Source organism: Anopheles darlingi, chromosome 2, assembly GCF_943734745.1.
Source record: "Anopheles darlingi chromosome 2, idAnoDarlMG_H_01, whole genome shotgun sequence".
Taxonomy (NCBI): Eukaryota; Metazoa; Arthropoda; class Insecta; order Diptera; family Culicidae; genus Anopheles; species Anopheles darlingi.
The window spans coordinates 9,176,772-9,191,234 of NC_064874.1; the positions used below are offsets into that span (position 1 = coordinate 9,176,772).

Here is a 14,463-nt window from a genome sequence, read left to right on the forward strand (position 1 = left end):
GGTACGTGATGTAAAGAATTTTCTCATGGCATGGCATTTTGTTTAGAAACATCTGAAAGACTTGCAAAAACATCTGAACTTTTAATAGAATGCTATGTGCTCTCCGCACCTTATAATCGTCTATTTTCTGAAACATGTTTGCAGTAACGAATAACCATTTTTACTAGATCATTTGAAGTGGTGTTGTCATGTGTCTGCCTATCTTGATTTTTTTCACTCTACAAAAATCTGCATTCAGCAATTTAATTGCTATCTTAGAAGCAAGCAGGGCAATATATTTACAAAGTTCATGTCTATATCCTTTCTAATAGAAACTACTAGATAGTTTACTTTAGAAATGTTTCACCTTTACTGTTCTCACATTTTTTTTTCTTTCGTCTTCTTATGACATGCAAAATTTCGTCTTGCAAAGAGCTCTATCACTCTCTTGAACGGCAATATGTTATCAATATTGAAGAACTTTCGTCCCTTCTGTTTATTCATAAGCATAACCTTACATACGAGTGAAGGACATTAATCGTCTTAAACATTAACAGCAGCGCTACAACTCGCTATTTACACGACTCCTCCGTCCATCTGGAAATCCCGGAAAAGCTGATCGATTGTTATTTTGGGCCCGAGTGCGAAGGTGTGCGATCAACGGTGTCTTCCTGTGGTCGCTATTGTCCCCCTGTGTATGTGTGAGTGTGTGTGTGTATGTGTGTGCATAGTTGTGTCTTATTGAAAATCGAAGTTGTCGACCTCCTTCCCTTCCCTTTACCCGGGGGTAACCCCAACGACTACCATAAGCTTTCCCGCAGCTCATTCGAAATGCGATAGGCCGACGAGTACGCAGAAGACAGCGTCATCGAGACCTTCGTGATGGCCACTAGCAGCAGGATGCCACCGAATGCGAGCAAACTATGCTTCACGACGAGATCTCCAACGGGCAGAATCTTGAGGTAGAAGATAAACCGCGTCAGCAGCGTTTTCGGGAGCCCCGGCATCATCTGGTAAAGAGAAGAATCGGGAATCGTGGGAGATCGTAGGTTAATTGCGGCATCGCAGGTTCGCAGAGGCCAGTAGGTCTGAACACCTCCTGACGGTGTTGTTTATGATACGGTAATGCTGAGGATGATGATGACCTTGATGACGGTTGTCAGAGCAAATCGTGATCATAAATGGCATAAGGCATGCAGCCAATTCGCTACGAAGTCTTCGTCTAAGCTGCTGAGCTGATACGCCTTGGATGACTCGTAGTCATTTGGTTTTTGGTTTTCGTTTTTTTTGTGGTTTTAAGTGGAGTGAAGATGCAGAGCACTGTCGTGCTCCGATGGCAATGAAACGAAATGAGATCGCAACGAGCGGTTAAATATGATATAAGCCCCTTTCCCCAGCGCTCCCACTTGATGAGGTCGTCTACACGAAGCACCAACAGAGAAGCATAACAGAAGCACGCGAACGCAGACACACATACAGACCACATCCTGTTGGCCTCCTTAAGGCGGGCCTGAGGATACTTACAATTTCGAACCAGAGCGTAGGTACGACAAGGTTGGAGAACTTCTCGCAGTTGGTCATGCTGCTCAGATCCCCAAGCGCCATATTGATCTGAAACTTCACCGACAGCTCGAGCGGTAATCCCGAAACCTAGTATCGAACCGAAAGAGGTAGGGTACTCATTAGCTGATCATTGCCGATCTCTACGCACTCCTCGCACTCGAGAACTTACTGGATTAATCATGAAGTGTGTCCGGTGTGCTACCGGATCCGGCCGAGATCCGTTCACGTGCTCCAGCACCTTCGGATCGGCATCGAGAAAGTGTGGATAGCTGAGGGCAATCGGGAAGCCATAGTAGCAGCTCGTCACATCGATCAGCCCTCGGGGTAAACAGTGACCTAGACACCGGGACGGCGGGAACATCGAGACACAGAAACAGAAGTCAATTACCCTGCTGCTACACCTTAAAGTGTCGGGCTTCGCATTGCCCTTCCTACCTTCCCGACAGTAGCACTTGTTGCGCGGATCGATCTCACCATTATCCAGTGCATTGTCCTCGAACACAAATTTGGTCGCCTTCAGGCCATCCACCTGGTAGTCCGTTCCGTTTTGGATCTGTAACGACGACGCGCCGCGACGCGACTCGGTGACTTTGTGTTTGTTCGAACACAACCGACAGAGACCCGTCCTCACTGGCAGTCTTCCTGCCGGGGGTAACTTACCAATCGCTGCGCACGGCACATGCTCTTCCGGAAGAACAGCAGCTGATCGTCGGGTTGAATGAAGCTCTTGAACTTCGTACCATCGGATGCATTGCGGATGTTGCTGCAGTGCTTACCGTCCCATTGCGCCAAATCGGGCGATCCCAGGTAGGTATCGTACAGTCCGGACATGCTGGCCGACGGTTCGCCCGTATAGAACGTCTCGAAGTCATCGTCAAAGTCGTACATCTGGCAGGAGACAAAAGAGAGAGAGCGCGCGCGTCATGTATTATTGGTGTTGGGCGCAGCGCAGCTATAGCACGCACACGGAACTTACCCGATCGATCAGACCAACCTTGTCGAAGGAGATCCAGTTCGGTAGAAAGGTGTAACCGAGCGTGGTCAGTGTGGTCGGATAGCCGTACATGAACTCCCGGGCCGTCTGCCGCTCCAGTGGTTGTATCTTGGTCTGCCGAATTAGCATATTGATAGGCCACCGTATGAAGTAGCCCTGCTTTGAGGCCACATGAGCTATACTCTGTTTTGGTTGGTTCGAAAAAGATTAAGATTAGCCGAAGGATCCTAGACGAAGTTCGGGGACAAGTCTTACCAGTAGCGCAATGTTTGGCATCATAAAGACATCATCCTCGCGCAGATTACCGGACAGGCTCTTCTGGAATATCAACGGATGGTGCGGTCGGGTCGAGACGGTACCATTATCGTTGAACACTATTTCATCGTGTGACATTAGCTCTCTGTATGTGTGGGAACAGAAGATACAAAGGCTCAATCAGCTTAATAACTCAAGCATCTCGCCGCACGCGCTTCCTATCTTACCTATAAACGTACGGGCCCACCTCCTCCACTTGCATCTTATCCGCTCGACCGGCCATAAAGTCCTCGGCGTTCGTCACATTAAACAGATAGATCTTAATGTACAGATCCACCGGCGGAGTCCTCCACAGGTTGAATATCTCCGAGCCTTCCTCGAATTTCAGCTTCTGTAAAGGTAAAAGACAATGCAACCAGTCAGTAAACCAGTTCCCGGTTCTGTTCCCGTGCGGATCCCGGAAAGGACCTTCTCGCCAACGCTCGCTACAAGCTGCTTCACTTAAACGAGCCCCCTTGCGCTCTCTTTTAGAACCGCATTTCCTGAAGTTCTGCCGCGTACTCCACGGCTGCGGTTATTCCGGGAGGCCCACGAACCACGAAATACCGGTATTTCGTTTCGACAGCTTACAACAGCTAACCGATCCGACGGTTAACTTAAACCACGCGCATATGTAACGGTGATTCGCAGTACGGTCTGCACATTGCTTTCAAGCGGACCTTCAAGGCCGATTAGTGCACCGATCGGTCGGGCCTACAATCACTCCAAAAACGAGTTTTCGGTAGCGCGAAGCGCGAGGCTGATGAACCAACGACAACGCCAGCCTGGCCGTTCCGAATACTAATCGAAAGTACAGCCCCTACTGGTACGGTTTCGAGCCCGGTTTTTGGGTGGCCGCGCACTCGATTCGCAGAATCACAGCAGCTCGTTTGGCAAAGGAGTATAATAAATAAAGGGATTCTTGACAGCCGTACCGTGACCTTGCGTGCCGCTGGTGCTGGTGCAACGTGACACGGGAACCACCCGGGACCCTAATTGAAGGTACACTTACCCACTTGAAGACGAGCATGTAGGGGTCCAGTATGTGCAGGACGCTACCGCAGATGATGAGCATGAATCCGGCCGCCATTAGCATGAACGTTCCTGTGGCAAAGGGATGGAGAAATGACGCAGATACAATTAGAGGGTGGTGGTGATAATAATAATGGACAATCGAGTGTGTGGCGAGTGAATGAGCATGTGCTACGCCAGCCAATTACCAGCCGGGCTAGTCGCACCAGGTTAGCATGCCGGCATCCACGTGTAAAACGAATTACGATCATTATCCTCGAACGCGATCCGCTCGAAATCGAACAGGAAGTATCGTGATCTGTTCTAGCGAAAACGTGACAGGAGAGGAGGGGAATTAGTATGAGACATCCCTCCCCCCGTCCGGGGCTGGTTAATGCTCCCCCAGGCTTACGGTGATTCAATATTGCCCGGCATTGTGCGGCATCGTGGCAGGATATCAACACACATCGACAGCTAATGACCGGATTGTGGTTCGGTATCGGTTGATCATCGGATCTGCTTACACCTGGCCTATTATTTGAACATCACCACCGGGCACCGGGCCATCGGGTCATTTATCGCGTTTGCAAATTACGGGTTCACTAGCCTGGTGTTGGGGCACGATCGGACCTTTGCTACTACCGCCGAGTACTTTGTTGTTTATCGTCTCCGGTAATCACCGGCCGGAATGTGCAAACGTCATGTACAGCGTCATTCCCTTCGGGGTCCGGATCAGTCCGGTTCCGATCCCGGCTCCGGCTTTCCCGGGAATCCTAAGGATAGCTTCCCGATACAGTGACGGATAAGGAGCTCGTTAGAGGCTCGTAATAGCGAAAACGAAAAACAGGCTTCATTAATGAAGCCATAAATCACCGGCATCCGGTGTGCATATCGACGATGACCGTTGGCCGGACCACTGTGGCCAGATTGTCTCTCGCTCTATGCGCTCACGGCACGGGCAATTAAACAACGATCGGTTACGCTGTCAAAGTGTTTAGCTGCTACGGGTGAAAACGAGTTAATTAGAGCTTCGGCGGGTGGTGGGAGTCAAGCGTTTCGATCGATCATTTGATCATCGGTGCGTAAAGCAACCTCGGACCAATGTTCGATGTTCATTGTGATCCGCCGAACCGGCGTTCGCTGGCAACACTTTAGGTGCGTTGTTTTCGAATAGAAAACAAAACGTGGCGCCGCGTACTCCACGAACCAAACGCCGTGTTGAAGAGGACTTGGCACTTGGGGCCCTGCTCTCGGAGTACTTGAAATCGGCGAGACCATGGTTCCGACTCGCGGGCATGCTGGCTGGCTGGTTGCCGGCCGGGCGGCTGGCCAACCATTTGCGTACGTACCCTTCGGAATCGGAATCGGCGCGAAATTGGAGGGAAAAGATCAAGGTCCTATCGGACGCCGGCGCTTCGCGATGCCAATGCCAGTGAACACGCCATGCACGCATGTGGCCCAGAAAGCATTCAGGTCATTCCGGAGCGGGCCAAAATGCGCCGTGGCAAGGGGCAGCGAGCGATAAATGTCATGCCCTTGCCGTGAACCTGTGAGCACGGAGGGCACCCCGAACCGGGCACTCTCCGGACGATCAATCAAAAGCGTACGATCCGCTGATGGGTGCGCGAATCCGAACCGGCTTGGCAGGGCTTGGTACCCGGTTTCGGTACACGTGAGCGCAATCGGCGGGTGCCCATTGCTGGGAGTTGGAAAGTAATTACCACCGAGCATATGATTTACACTCGTAGCTGGGGCTACTCCTCCTCCTCCTCCTCCTACTCCTCCTGGGGTTGAGGATGGATTCATTTGCATTCGAACGACATTCGAACGTTGGCGGAGCGATGTTGTGATCGCGCATCTCCACCCTCTCCCCTCGGTGGTGATGATGATTTTGAAATTCAAATTCATCCTTGTCCAACGCTAATGGCTATATATGATGGAAGCCATTAGGAAGGAAATTGTCGTAGTGACTCATACGACCTGTGTGTGTGCGTGTGTGTTTGCATCTTTGAAATTCAATTCCCATATCGATCCTTCAACCGCTTGTTAGCGTACGCGGAATGGCACGAGCATGCCAAGCAGAAGATGGGTAGCTCTAGTGCGAGTAAATCAAACGGTGCACGATTCGCTAGAAGAATGCGAACCTTATCATTCCATACAAGATAAATCATTATTAACAAGCAGTTTCTAGACAGTCGATGGACTCCAGGGCAGTTTTTTGCGTCCGTAGTGCTATTCAGTTTTGCTGCATGTTGCTCTGTACCGATATTATTGAAAAAAAGTGCTTCAAGTAAACATTTTGAAGCATTAAAATGGACCATAAACTCATAATATTCAGAAGCTAAGGATGAAGACTACGTTTCCCCAATATAATTACTAGAAGAAATCGTGAATCTGGCTTTACAGAACACATTGGAAAGCACGATAATGAAATGTGTAAAAATGGCTCAAATATCTGGCAGTTTTTAAAATGGAAAATCTATAATAATCCTTCTGTACGAATTAAAAGCATGTACAAAGCGTACACAGAAATTAAAAGCACATGAAATTAAATTATCCTATCAAATTGGCTTAAAACTATTGTCCTTGAAAGTCTGCAGTCAAATTAAAAGCCACCAACCGGAATACCAACCAGAAAGTCGAAGGAAACATTGACCTCACCAAACTCACTACCGTAGAGCATGCACCGAGTATTGAGATAAGCAGTGATGAATGGAAAGACCATAAAACAACCCACGATTACTCCAAAGTATCTTCTTTAAACCAAAAAAGGCTCGGAACATGCAGCATCATTAAGAACCGAAACGATCGTTGGCGCAAGATAAAAGCATTGTACAGTAACCGAACGAACCGAGGAAAAGAAGGAGGATAACCGATTCCGGCAACGGAATACTGCAGCAGACTAGTTTTCACGGGGCAACGACCAGGAATCCTTTAGAGAGGGATTTCGGAATCACGTTCCGATCCATCCGTTCGCAGCGGAAGCGTGAAAGGAAACCTTGAAGGCGACATCTTAACGGGTACCGCCGCTAAATTGTCGCGAATGTATAGAAAAACGAGGAAATAAACGGAACAGGAATGTTGGGTTCATAAACCGAAGGAAATCGGTAGGTCTTCCCCCTGCTGCCACTCTGGATTTCAGATACAGCTGAGTCAGTGCCCCCCCCCCCAGCGGCATGTTCTTCTCGAGAATGAACGTAGGATTCTTTGCAGATTTTACGACTACAAGAATCGCTGGATTCGTGCTAGCTTTCAACATCGCCTTTCCTTATAGTCCCGCTTTCAACCAACCAACGTACGAAAAACGTGTTGGTTGACTTCACTCGAAAGAACAATAATGGTTAAACACATCCGTGAAGTCCAGCTAGCAAAACTCAACCGCAACACGCTACAAACGATTATCGCTCGTTACACTACATTAGCCGTAAGTCAACGAGCCAAGCACTTTGGCTATATTTGGCTTACAAGAAGTTAGCGACAGTGCACGCAGCCAGCAGCAAACCGTTGGCTCCTTTGATCTACGCCCCTCAGCCGGTACGCAGCCAATTGAAAAGTCACTTCAAGCGCACCACGCGCAAGGCTAACCCTGCGTTGAGCTGGCAAGTGGTGGCGCTCCTGACCGGCCCCCTTCGTATTCGTAAAGGTATCGTTTACAGTCATGTGGAAATCATAATTGAAAGTGGCGGCTCCATCGGGCGGCGCGCGCGCGCACCGAACTCGTTGTTTGATTTAGAGAGGGCTTAGGGCCATTATGATCCGTAATTTTTTTTTTATCGCCCTAAGGTGCCCGCGCTTCCGTTGCTGCATAATTTTGCACCTTGTGTGCGGATCGTGTGCGCACCGCACCGATCGGACCATATGGGCTCACGAGGAGAGCATACAACATTGTTTTTTCTTCTTAAGGTTTTTTTGTTGCTTTCGTTAATGTTCTGGTAAACACAGCGCAGGTTGTATCGCTGCCCAACGTGTATTGCATCAGCAGGATCAGCGTTTTTTTTTTTTTGCTGACGTCGCTATTGCTGCTGTTGGTGTTGAGCGGGGTCATCGGACGAAGGACAAGAAGGAGCACTGGCGCACTGGTGTGCGAGTGCATTGCGGTGATAACCGACACAGTGCGTTCAATTATTCTTGCCACGTTTAATCACCTCGATAGTTTGTGTGTGTCTGCAACATTGGCTTTCTCTCTCTCTCTCTCTCTCTCTCTCTCTCTCTCTCTCTCTCTCTCTCTCTCTCTCTCTCTCTCTCTCTCTCTCTCTCTCTCTCTCTCTCTCTTTTTTTCTATAGTGCACGCATGAGTCTCTAGTGTGATGACATCCAGTCAGATCGAGTGAAGAAGCAATGGACTCAGCGATGCGCTTGATGGACATCAACATATTATGCCTGTCATCAGAGCAGTGCACCACGCGAGAAAGAAAGAGAGATTGTGACCTTGGAATGGAATGACAAACGAATAGCTCCAACGAAGCCGCGCGCGATCGCCAAGAGGTACTCCTTGACCCTGCGATTCCTGTGGTCCTGTGAAGAGAACCACCACCAGCAGCAGCAGCAGCAGCAGCAGTATGGTATGCCAATGTCATGCCGACACGCTCCGAGGTTTCACGTCCCCACCGGTGCCTTGCCGGAAGACGGTCTTGCGCACCGACAACATCGCAAGATCGAGAAAGTTCGATCGGGCGTAAGATCTGTTCTAATAGATTCCTGGACGTCACCAGACCTCCAGCGCGCATTCAGCGAAACGATGCATCATCATCATCACCACCATCGTCATTATCATCAGCATGATGAGGAATATCATCTGGTTATAAAAATAACAGGAATCTTCTCGAAGCGCCCGAGCGCGACCGATGCGACGAAATGCGATGGACGCAATTAACCATCATTACCATAAGCTCGCATCGTAGTGTCAGTTAAACCGACGTCGACGTCAATTGTAAACTTTCCATCTCGACCATATTACTCATCTCGTCTGTTTTCTGTCTCCCTCGCTCTCTCTCTATGCGTTGAACGAAGGGTCAATCGGGCCCACATTACCCTGGCTGGGTTCATCGTGCTCATCTTCTAGGTGCAATAGCAACAGCAGCAGTAGCCGTACAGCAGCTGCATCAGAGACATTGCATAACTCACTCACTGGCTGGCTGGCTGACTAGCTGACTGACTAGTACACCCCACTGGCCAAACCCCCTGTTTTGCGACGTTACGCTGCGCTTAGGATGTGTCCATTGTTTCCGGCTGAGGAGGGCAGGGCATTTGATTACGGCGTACAGGTGGTTGTTGGCACCACCTCGACAGCAAAGAGACACCCGCTGCCTGCTACTGGGCCCTTACCCTAGACGCCAATTAAAGTGGAGAACTTTCCCGAGCTGACCTGAACCCCCCGTCAAGTAGTTCACGAGGAACTGGCGAGCGTGCCGAGGGCGGTCGCTAAACGTCCAACAGTTTACCGGCACCTTGCGTGCGCCCGTACTCGTGTGTGCGTGTGTACTAATTATCCCTTTTCGCTGCAAGGTTGTAGACGAGATAGAGACACCTTTTGAAGCTCCTTTCAGGAATCTGCTGGCTATCAGACACCGTCAGGTTATGTCGTCGGTGCAAAATATGGAGCAAGTGCACCGGGTCTACCGTCTAGTAGCCGATGCGTTGGCTGCGTTTAGAAGGATACCACCAGGTTCAAGTGTCGCGCACGTGACCTTTCCTCACGCCACACGCGCCATAAGTCACGGCGGGACAATGGACAGGTTGGCCATCGATAAGACTCGTTTCATTCCAAGAATATCTCCAGCTGCTGTTCTGTTGAGGCTGCTGTTGTTGTAAATCTCAGTTCTACTCCATCAGAACGCCGAGCCGAGGCGCCGAGAAGTGGACGACGGTGACACTCCGTCATCCGGATCGACGATCGATCGATCGATCGATGGATGGATCGAACGATGGGACAGGCCTTCTAGCGATGCGAAATTAGTTATTCTCCCGTCGCAACGTGATGCGTGTTCGCTCGCCAGCAGCGAGCTCCGGTGATAAACTAATGACAGCTCGAGGTGCAAATCGCGCGCCATCACAACACACACACACACGCCGGGAGTTGGGTGACTAGTTGTTGTTGTTGCTGTTGGAGCGCTGGCATATAATTCAGGTATTCTTACGATGCACCGCAGTGACCACCCAGAGGTCCAGCCACCAGTCGGCGGCCAAGCCGGCAATAATTGAACGGTATCAAGACTCCCACTGCCGGCGTACAGGCAATACGCAAAACGCTAATCTCACCGTGCACGTGCGCACCGTTTCTACGAGCACCAAGCGTCCAGCACCCGAGAGTGTTTGCGTATGCGTGGACGCGAAATGCGGAAATCACTCGGCCCCCTGGTCCGGGTCCGGCTCCGGCTCTGGTCCGGTCCGTCTGTCCCGGGCCCGGTCTCGGTTGCCCAACAATGCAATGTGGATGCTGTGAGACGCCCGTTTATAGAGGTATGTGTCTCCGGCTGGCTTCTCCCGGGTGCTTGGTTCGTTCGTTCGGTCGCTCGCATCGCCTAATTTCGTGCTTGACTTCACGGTGCGGCGCCTGGTGTCTGGCAGCATACGACGACGACCGAGAACGCACGGCACCAGAACGGTATGTCGTGAGACGCACCTATCGAGCGCGCCCGTGCACCTCGTGCTAGAGAAGCTGGTCGGTTGGGTCTGTGTCGCAGAAATGGCAAATGAATTTCGGAACCAGCCGGACGGACGGACGGGTGGCCAACGGTGGTAGCACGCGGTGCCGATAAGACGCACGCTTCAGAGAGACAGAGAGAGAGAGAGAGAGAGAGAGAGAGAGAGAGAGAGAGCGAGAGCGCGCGCGCGCGCATGTTGATGTCGAGGATCGCAGGGGTGCGCGAGCGATGGGTTTACACTTGTTGCCCTTCGGTTGGTTGGCAGTTGGTTGGATTGCAACATAAAACCTCTTCTCGCGTTCGACTTCTGCCTGCCTGCCGCCGCTACCGCATGCGGTGAGGAAAGGAGCTGCCACACACACACACACACACACACACACACGTCAGCCACCAGATAGCAGGGTCCCAAAGCGTGAGAGAGAACGAAACGAGTGAGTGAGTGAGCGACCAACCAATCAAGACACCGCGATCGAAATCGTTTTGCCATGTCCGATCGATCGATCCCTTTCGCTGGCTACCGCGCGCGCGCGCCACACCATCCGGGGGTTGGACGCCTGGGCCAAGAATCTGCGGGCCCTTCCGTAGCGCCCAACAAGTTTGTTTTGCTGACCAAAGCTGGCCGCAACCAGCCCGCTTGCCCGTTCCTCTCGTGCGTGATGCGAACGATGCCGCAATGCAGTCAGCCAGCCCCCAAGTCCCCAAGTCCCCAGCCACCAGCAGCAAACCCCTTCCCGGCTGCTAGCATCGACATCTTTGAAATTCTAGATTGATGGCAGCGCAATTGATCAGCATCGCAGAGAGGGCGCTCGGGCGCGCGCACTACCTCGCTCCATCCATCACGAGGTGCAGCATCCGGCCGGAATGGATGGATGACGCGAGGGAGTCAGGTGAGGAATGGGTATACTTACGGTTCGGGTAACGCGTATGGCGCCCATGCTTCGGTTGGTGGAAGAAGTAGTCGAGAAGCGAAAATTCGGATCGTAACCGCCGCCGAAAGGGACCGAGGCTTTCGGAGCGACGCCGCTGCGGAGTGCCGCAGCCACTGGTACCGCCCAAACTGTTGCCACTGCCACTGCCACCACCACATTCCGCGCTGGCACAGCTGGAACCCGTCGAACCGCCAAATATCGATTGATACTGGCTCCCGAAGAGGCTGGTAAAGTCGCGCATCCTTACGACCGTTCTCGCACTGGTTGGTTGGTTTAGCTTTACACGACACCTACACGACCGGCAGACCCTCCCCGCCAATCGCCTCCTCTTTTGTTTTTGACCTCTAAGTTTGTGACACTTGTTTTGATCGTGAGATGTTGCTTTGGAATGCGTGTTGACACTTGGATTAGAACACTAGACAGTGAGTATCCTTGCTGGTACTAAACACCCATGGGAACATCTCACTAGACCATCACTGGACTGGACACATTTGGCAGATATTCTAATCGAGATTGTCGAGTCGCGAACACTCTTCCCCAAAAAGGTACCCCGAACGTCAGGCGCAGGAGGTCCAGAGCCCAAGGACAACGGCGTTTACTGCTACAGCTACAGGTTCCGCCCACCGCTTGGCCCTGTTTAGTGGACGGCAAGTAGAGCAAGTACAGCGGGTATACAAGGCGCAAACTGGATACGTTCCCCAGGATACGTGATCCTCGCGGAGGATACGTGATCCCCGATTCTTAAAACGGATACGTCGAGACGCGGAACGTGCGGGATGCGTGATGCGTCGTGATGAGCGTACGGTAGTAGACTGCGAGCACCGCCAGGTACCAGGTTTCTTTGTAGCCTGAGCCCCGAGCCGGAGCCGCTGGTCCGAGAGTCACCGTGGCCCCAAGTTGCGTTAAGTAACCGAACCACACTAGCAGCGTGTGTAAGCCGTATTGCCGTCGTTGCCGTCGCTGCTGCCGTCGCTGCTGCACTACTCCTCCGAGCATTACCTGCCCCCTACCCCCGGCGCGCAAGTGCAGCAAGTGCATTCGACGAGATGTGCTGTGTGTGTGTGTGTGGTGGACCGGCTGCGGAACTTGCTGGAAGGTTAGGTTGCCGATGCAGCTCGGCAGAACTTCGGTGCCTCGTTGTTGGGGGAGGTGGGGATAAGGATTTACCGAGAGAAAGAGAAAACGAGTAAAAAAAAAGAGACAAACAGAGAAAGAGACAGAGACAGAGAGAGAGAGCGAGAATGATAGGGAGCCCGGGCATGAGGTAGATGACGGCGGTCCCGTTTCGGAGGGAGGGAGCCGAGAAGTGCGAGAAGTCCGCACGCGCTTATGGTAGTAACCATCCTCTCTCCCTTCCTCCTGTGAAGTACTAGTGTGTGGCCGTCGTCGTCGTCGTAGCGTCACCACATTGCAAAACCTGTTGATACTGTTGTGGCGTGTCCATCATGGGCACCGTTCGGCGGCACCAGCTACCGGCTGGACATGCGTACCAGTGACGACGACGACGACGACGACAACAACAACAGCGTCATTACATCTAGTTCGGCGCGTTGAGAATGAAAGGAATCTGCAAAAACCGAGCCTCTGAATCGCTGGTCCTGAATGTGTGGTCTGTGACAGTGAAAGTTGGATTGTTTTGGTTTTGGACTCGACGACAAATCAAAGCAACACCTTTTTTTTGTTGGAAGATGTTCACTTTGACAGATGGATATCGCTCAATGATCAAAGGATCGATCGAAGCAGGCTTTATGTCTGTCTATCTCTCTCTTTCTCTTTCTGTCTCGTGCTTGGGACAGACTCGTTGCTCGTGACTCCACTCGCCAGGCGACTGACACACGGAAGGTCCCGACGCGAGCGCGCGCGCGGTAGAGCGGCGCGCACTAATGTAATTAGACGAAATTAATAACACTTTCAACGCTTTCAAGGTCATCCGGTGTGAAACGGCCGGCTAGCGGTCTGTTCGGACATTACCGATTCAGACCCGTCACGAGGATCGTAATTAAGAGGGAAGGGGGAGGGGATCAGTGGATAGCTGTGGGGGTGGACAGTCGGAAGGTAGAAGGTCGAGGTCAGTTCCGGAAGCTAGCGTCCGAAACACCCCGGATGCCCTTTGTACCGGAGGTGCACCAGTGCGCACTGCGTGCATACTACGGGACTCTGACCTTTTCTACCACCACCTCCACCTCCACCACCACCACCACCACCACCCCTTGCCGTGCATCTATCATCGGCTGTCTGGCATGTCTACCGTCCGGTGATCGAGTTCTATCAATTGCAAGATGACGGCTTGTGCCGTCGTGGTGGTCGATCGAGGTGAGCTATGTGAGCACACGGCACACCGAATGGGGCATTAACCGCACTTGAACACCCCGCACGGTCCGGTAGGTGGTAAAGAGAGAGAGAGAGCTGAGGAGAAGAAGGGTATACGCACTTACACGGACGATTGAGTGCACGGAGTTGAGTGCGTGCGGTGCAGCGGTATGTGGGTTAACGCCGTTCTTGTGCTTGTGCTCTAGACTCAATGCGCCTGGGACAGAACGCGGTTAAGCTCGTTAGCTAATTGCGTGCGTGCGTGCGTGTGTGGTGTTGGCGATGCTCCAATGTCAAATCGTCGTCGTCGTCGTCGTCGTCGTCGTCGTCGTCGTCGTCGTCGTCGTCGTCGTCGTCGTCGTCGTCGTCGTCGTCGTCGTCGTCGTTGAAAGGCGCTTTGTGTCCTGCTTCTGTTTTCTCATCTTGGCACCATCTTTGTTGAATCCCATCCATCCGCCATCTTGGATGCAATCCTCCATCCTCTCATTTGGGAGACTTCTGCGCTTTGTCCGGTCGGTGTTAGTAGTGTCTGGTGAATCCCCCCTGAATGTGTGACACACCGAACAACGCACCGGAGAAGTGTTGAATTCTCCGAATGATGCGTGGAAAGCGTAGCAAGGCTTTCGCTGCTGTGTGTGCGACCGTGCCCACGCACATACAGCTCGTATATTGTTTACGTCAGGCAACGAGATCGTGAGAACGGCACAAAACGGCCCCAAGCGCCGCCATCGGCAGCGCG

The 14,463-nt window shown here is 51.9% G+C and overlaps 1 protein-coding gene across 1 annotated transcript in view; it reads right to left on the reverse strand.

Annotated features, from left to right (window-relative positions):
* Positions 1-12,286, reverse strand: part of LOC125950928 (scavenger receptor class B member 1) — a 12,388-nt gene extending 102 nt beyond the window's left edge. The window contains exons 1-10 of the mRNA XM_049679323.1: positions 11,394-12,286; positions 3,843-3,934; positions 3,019-3,182; positions 2,792-2,936; positions 2,519-2,719; positions 2,203-2,430; positions 1,978-2,095; positions 1,712-1,878; positions 1,504-1,629; positions 1-989 (exon numbers count right to left, since the gene is read on the reverse strand). The exon at positions 1-989 is cut by the window's left edge and continues 102 nt beyond it. Of these exons, the coding sequence (XP_049535280.1) occupies positions 780-989; positions 1,504-1,629; positions 1,712-1,878; positions 1,978-2,095; positions 2,203-2,430; positions 2,519-2,719; positions 2,792-2,936; positions 3,019-3,182; positions 3,843-3,934; positions 11,394-11,655 (1,713 nt within the window). The 5' untranslated portion in view covers positions 11,656-12,286 and the 3' untranslated portion in view covers positions 1-779. The remainder of the gene's footprint in view (positions 990-1,503; positions 1,630-1,711; positions 1,879-1,977; positions 2,096-2,202; positions 2,431-2,518; positions 2,720-2,791; positions 2,937-3,018; positions 3,183-3,842; positions 3,935-11,393) is intronic.
* Between the last annotated feature and the right edge of the window lie 2,177 nt (positions 12,287-14,463).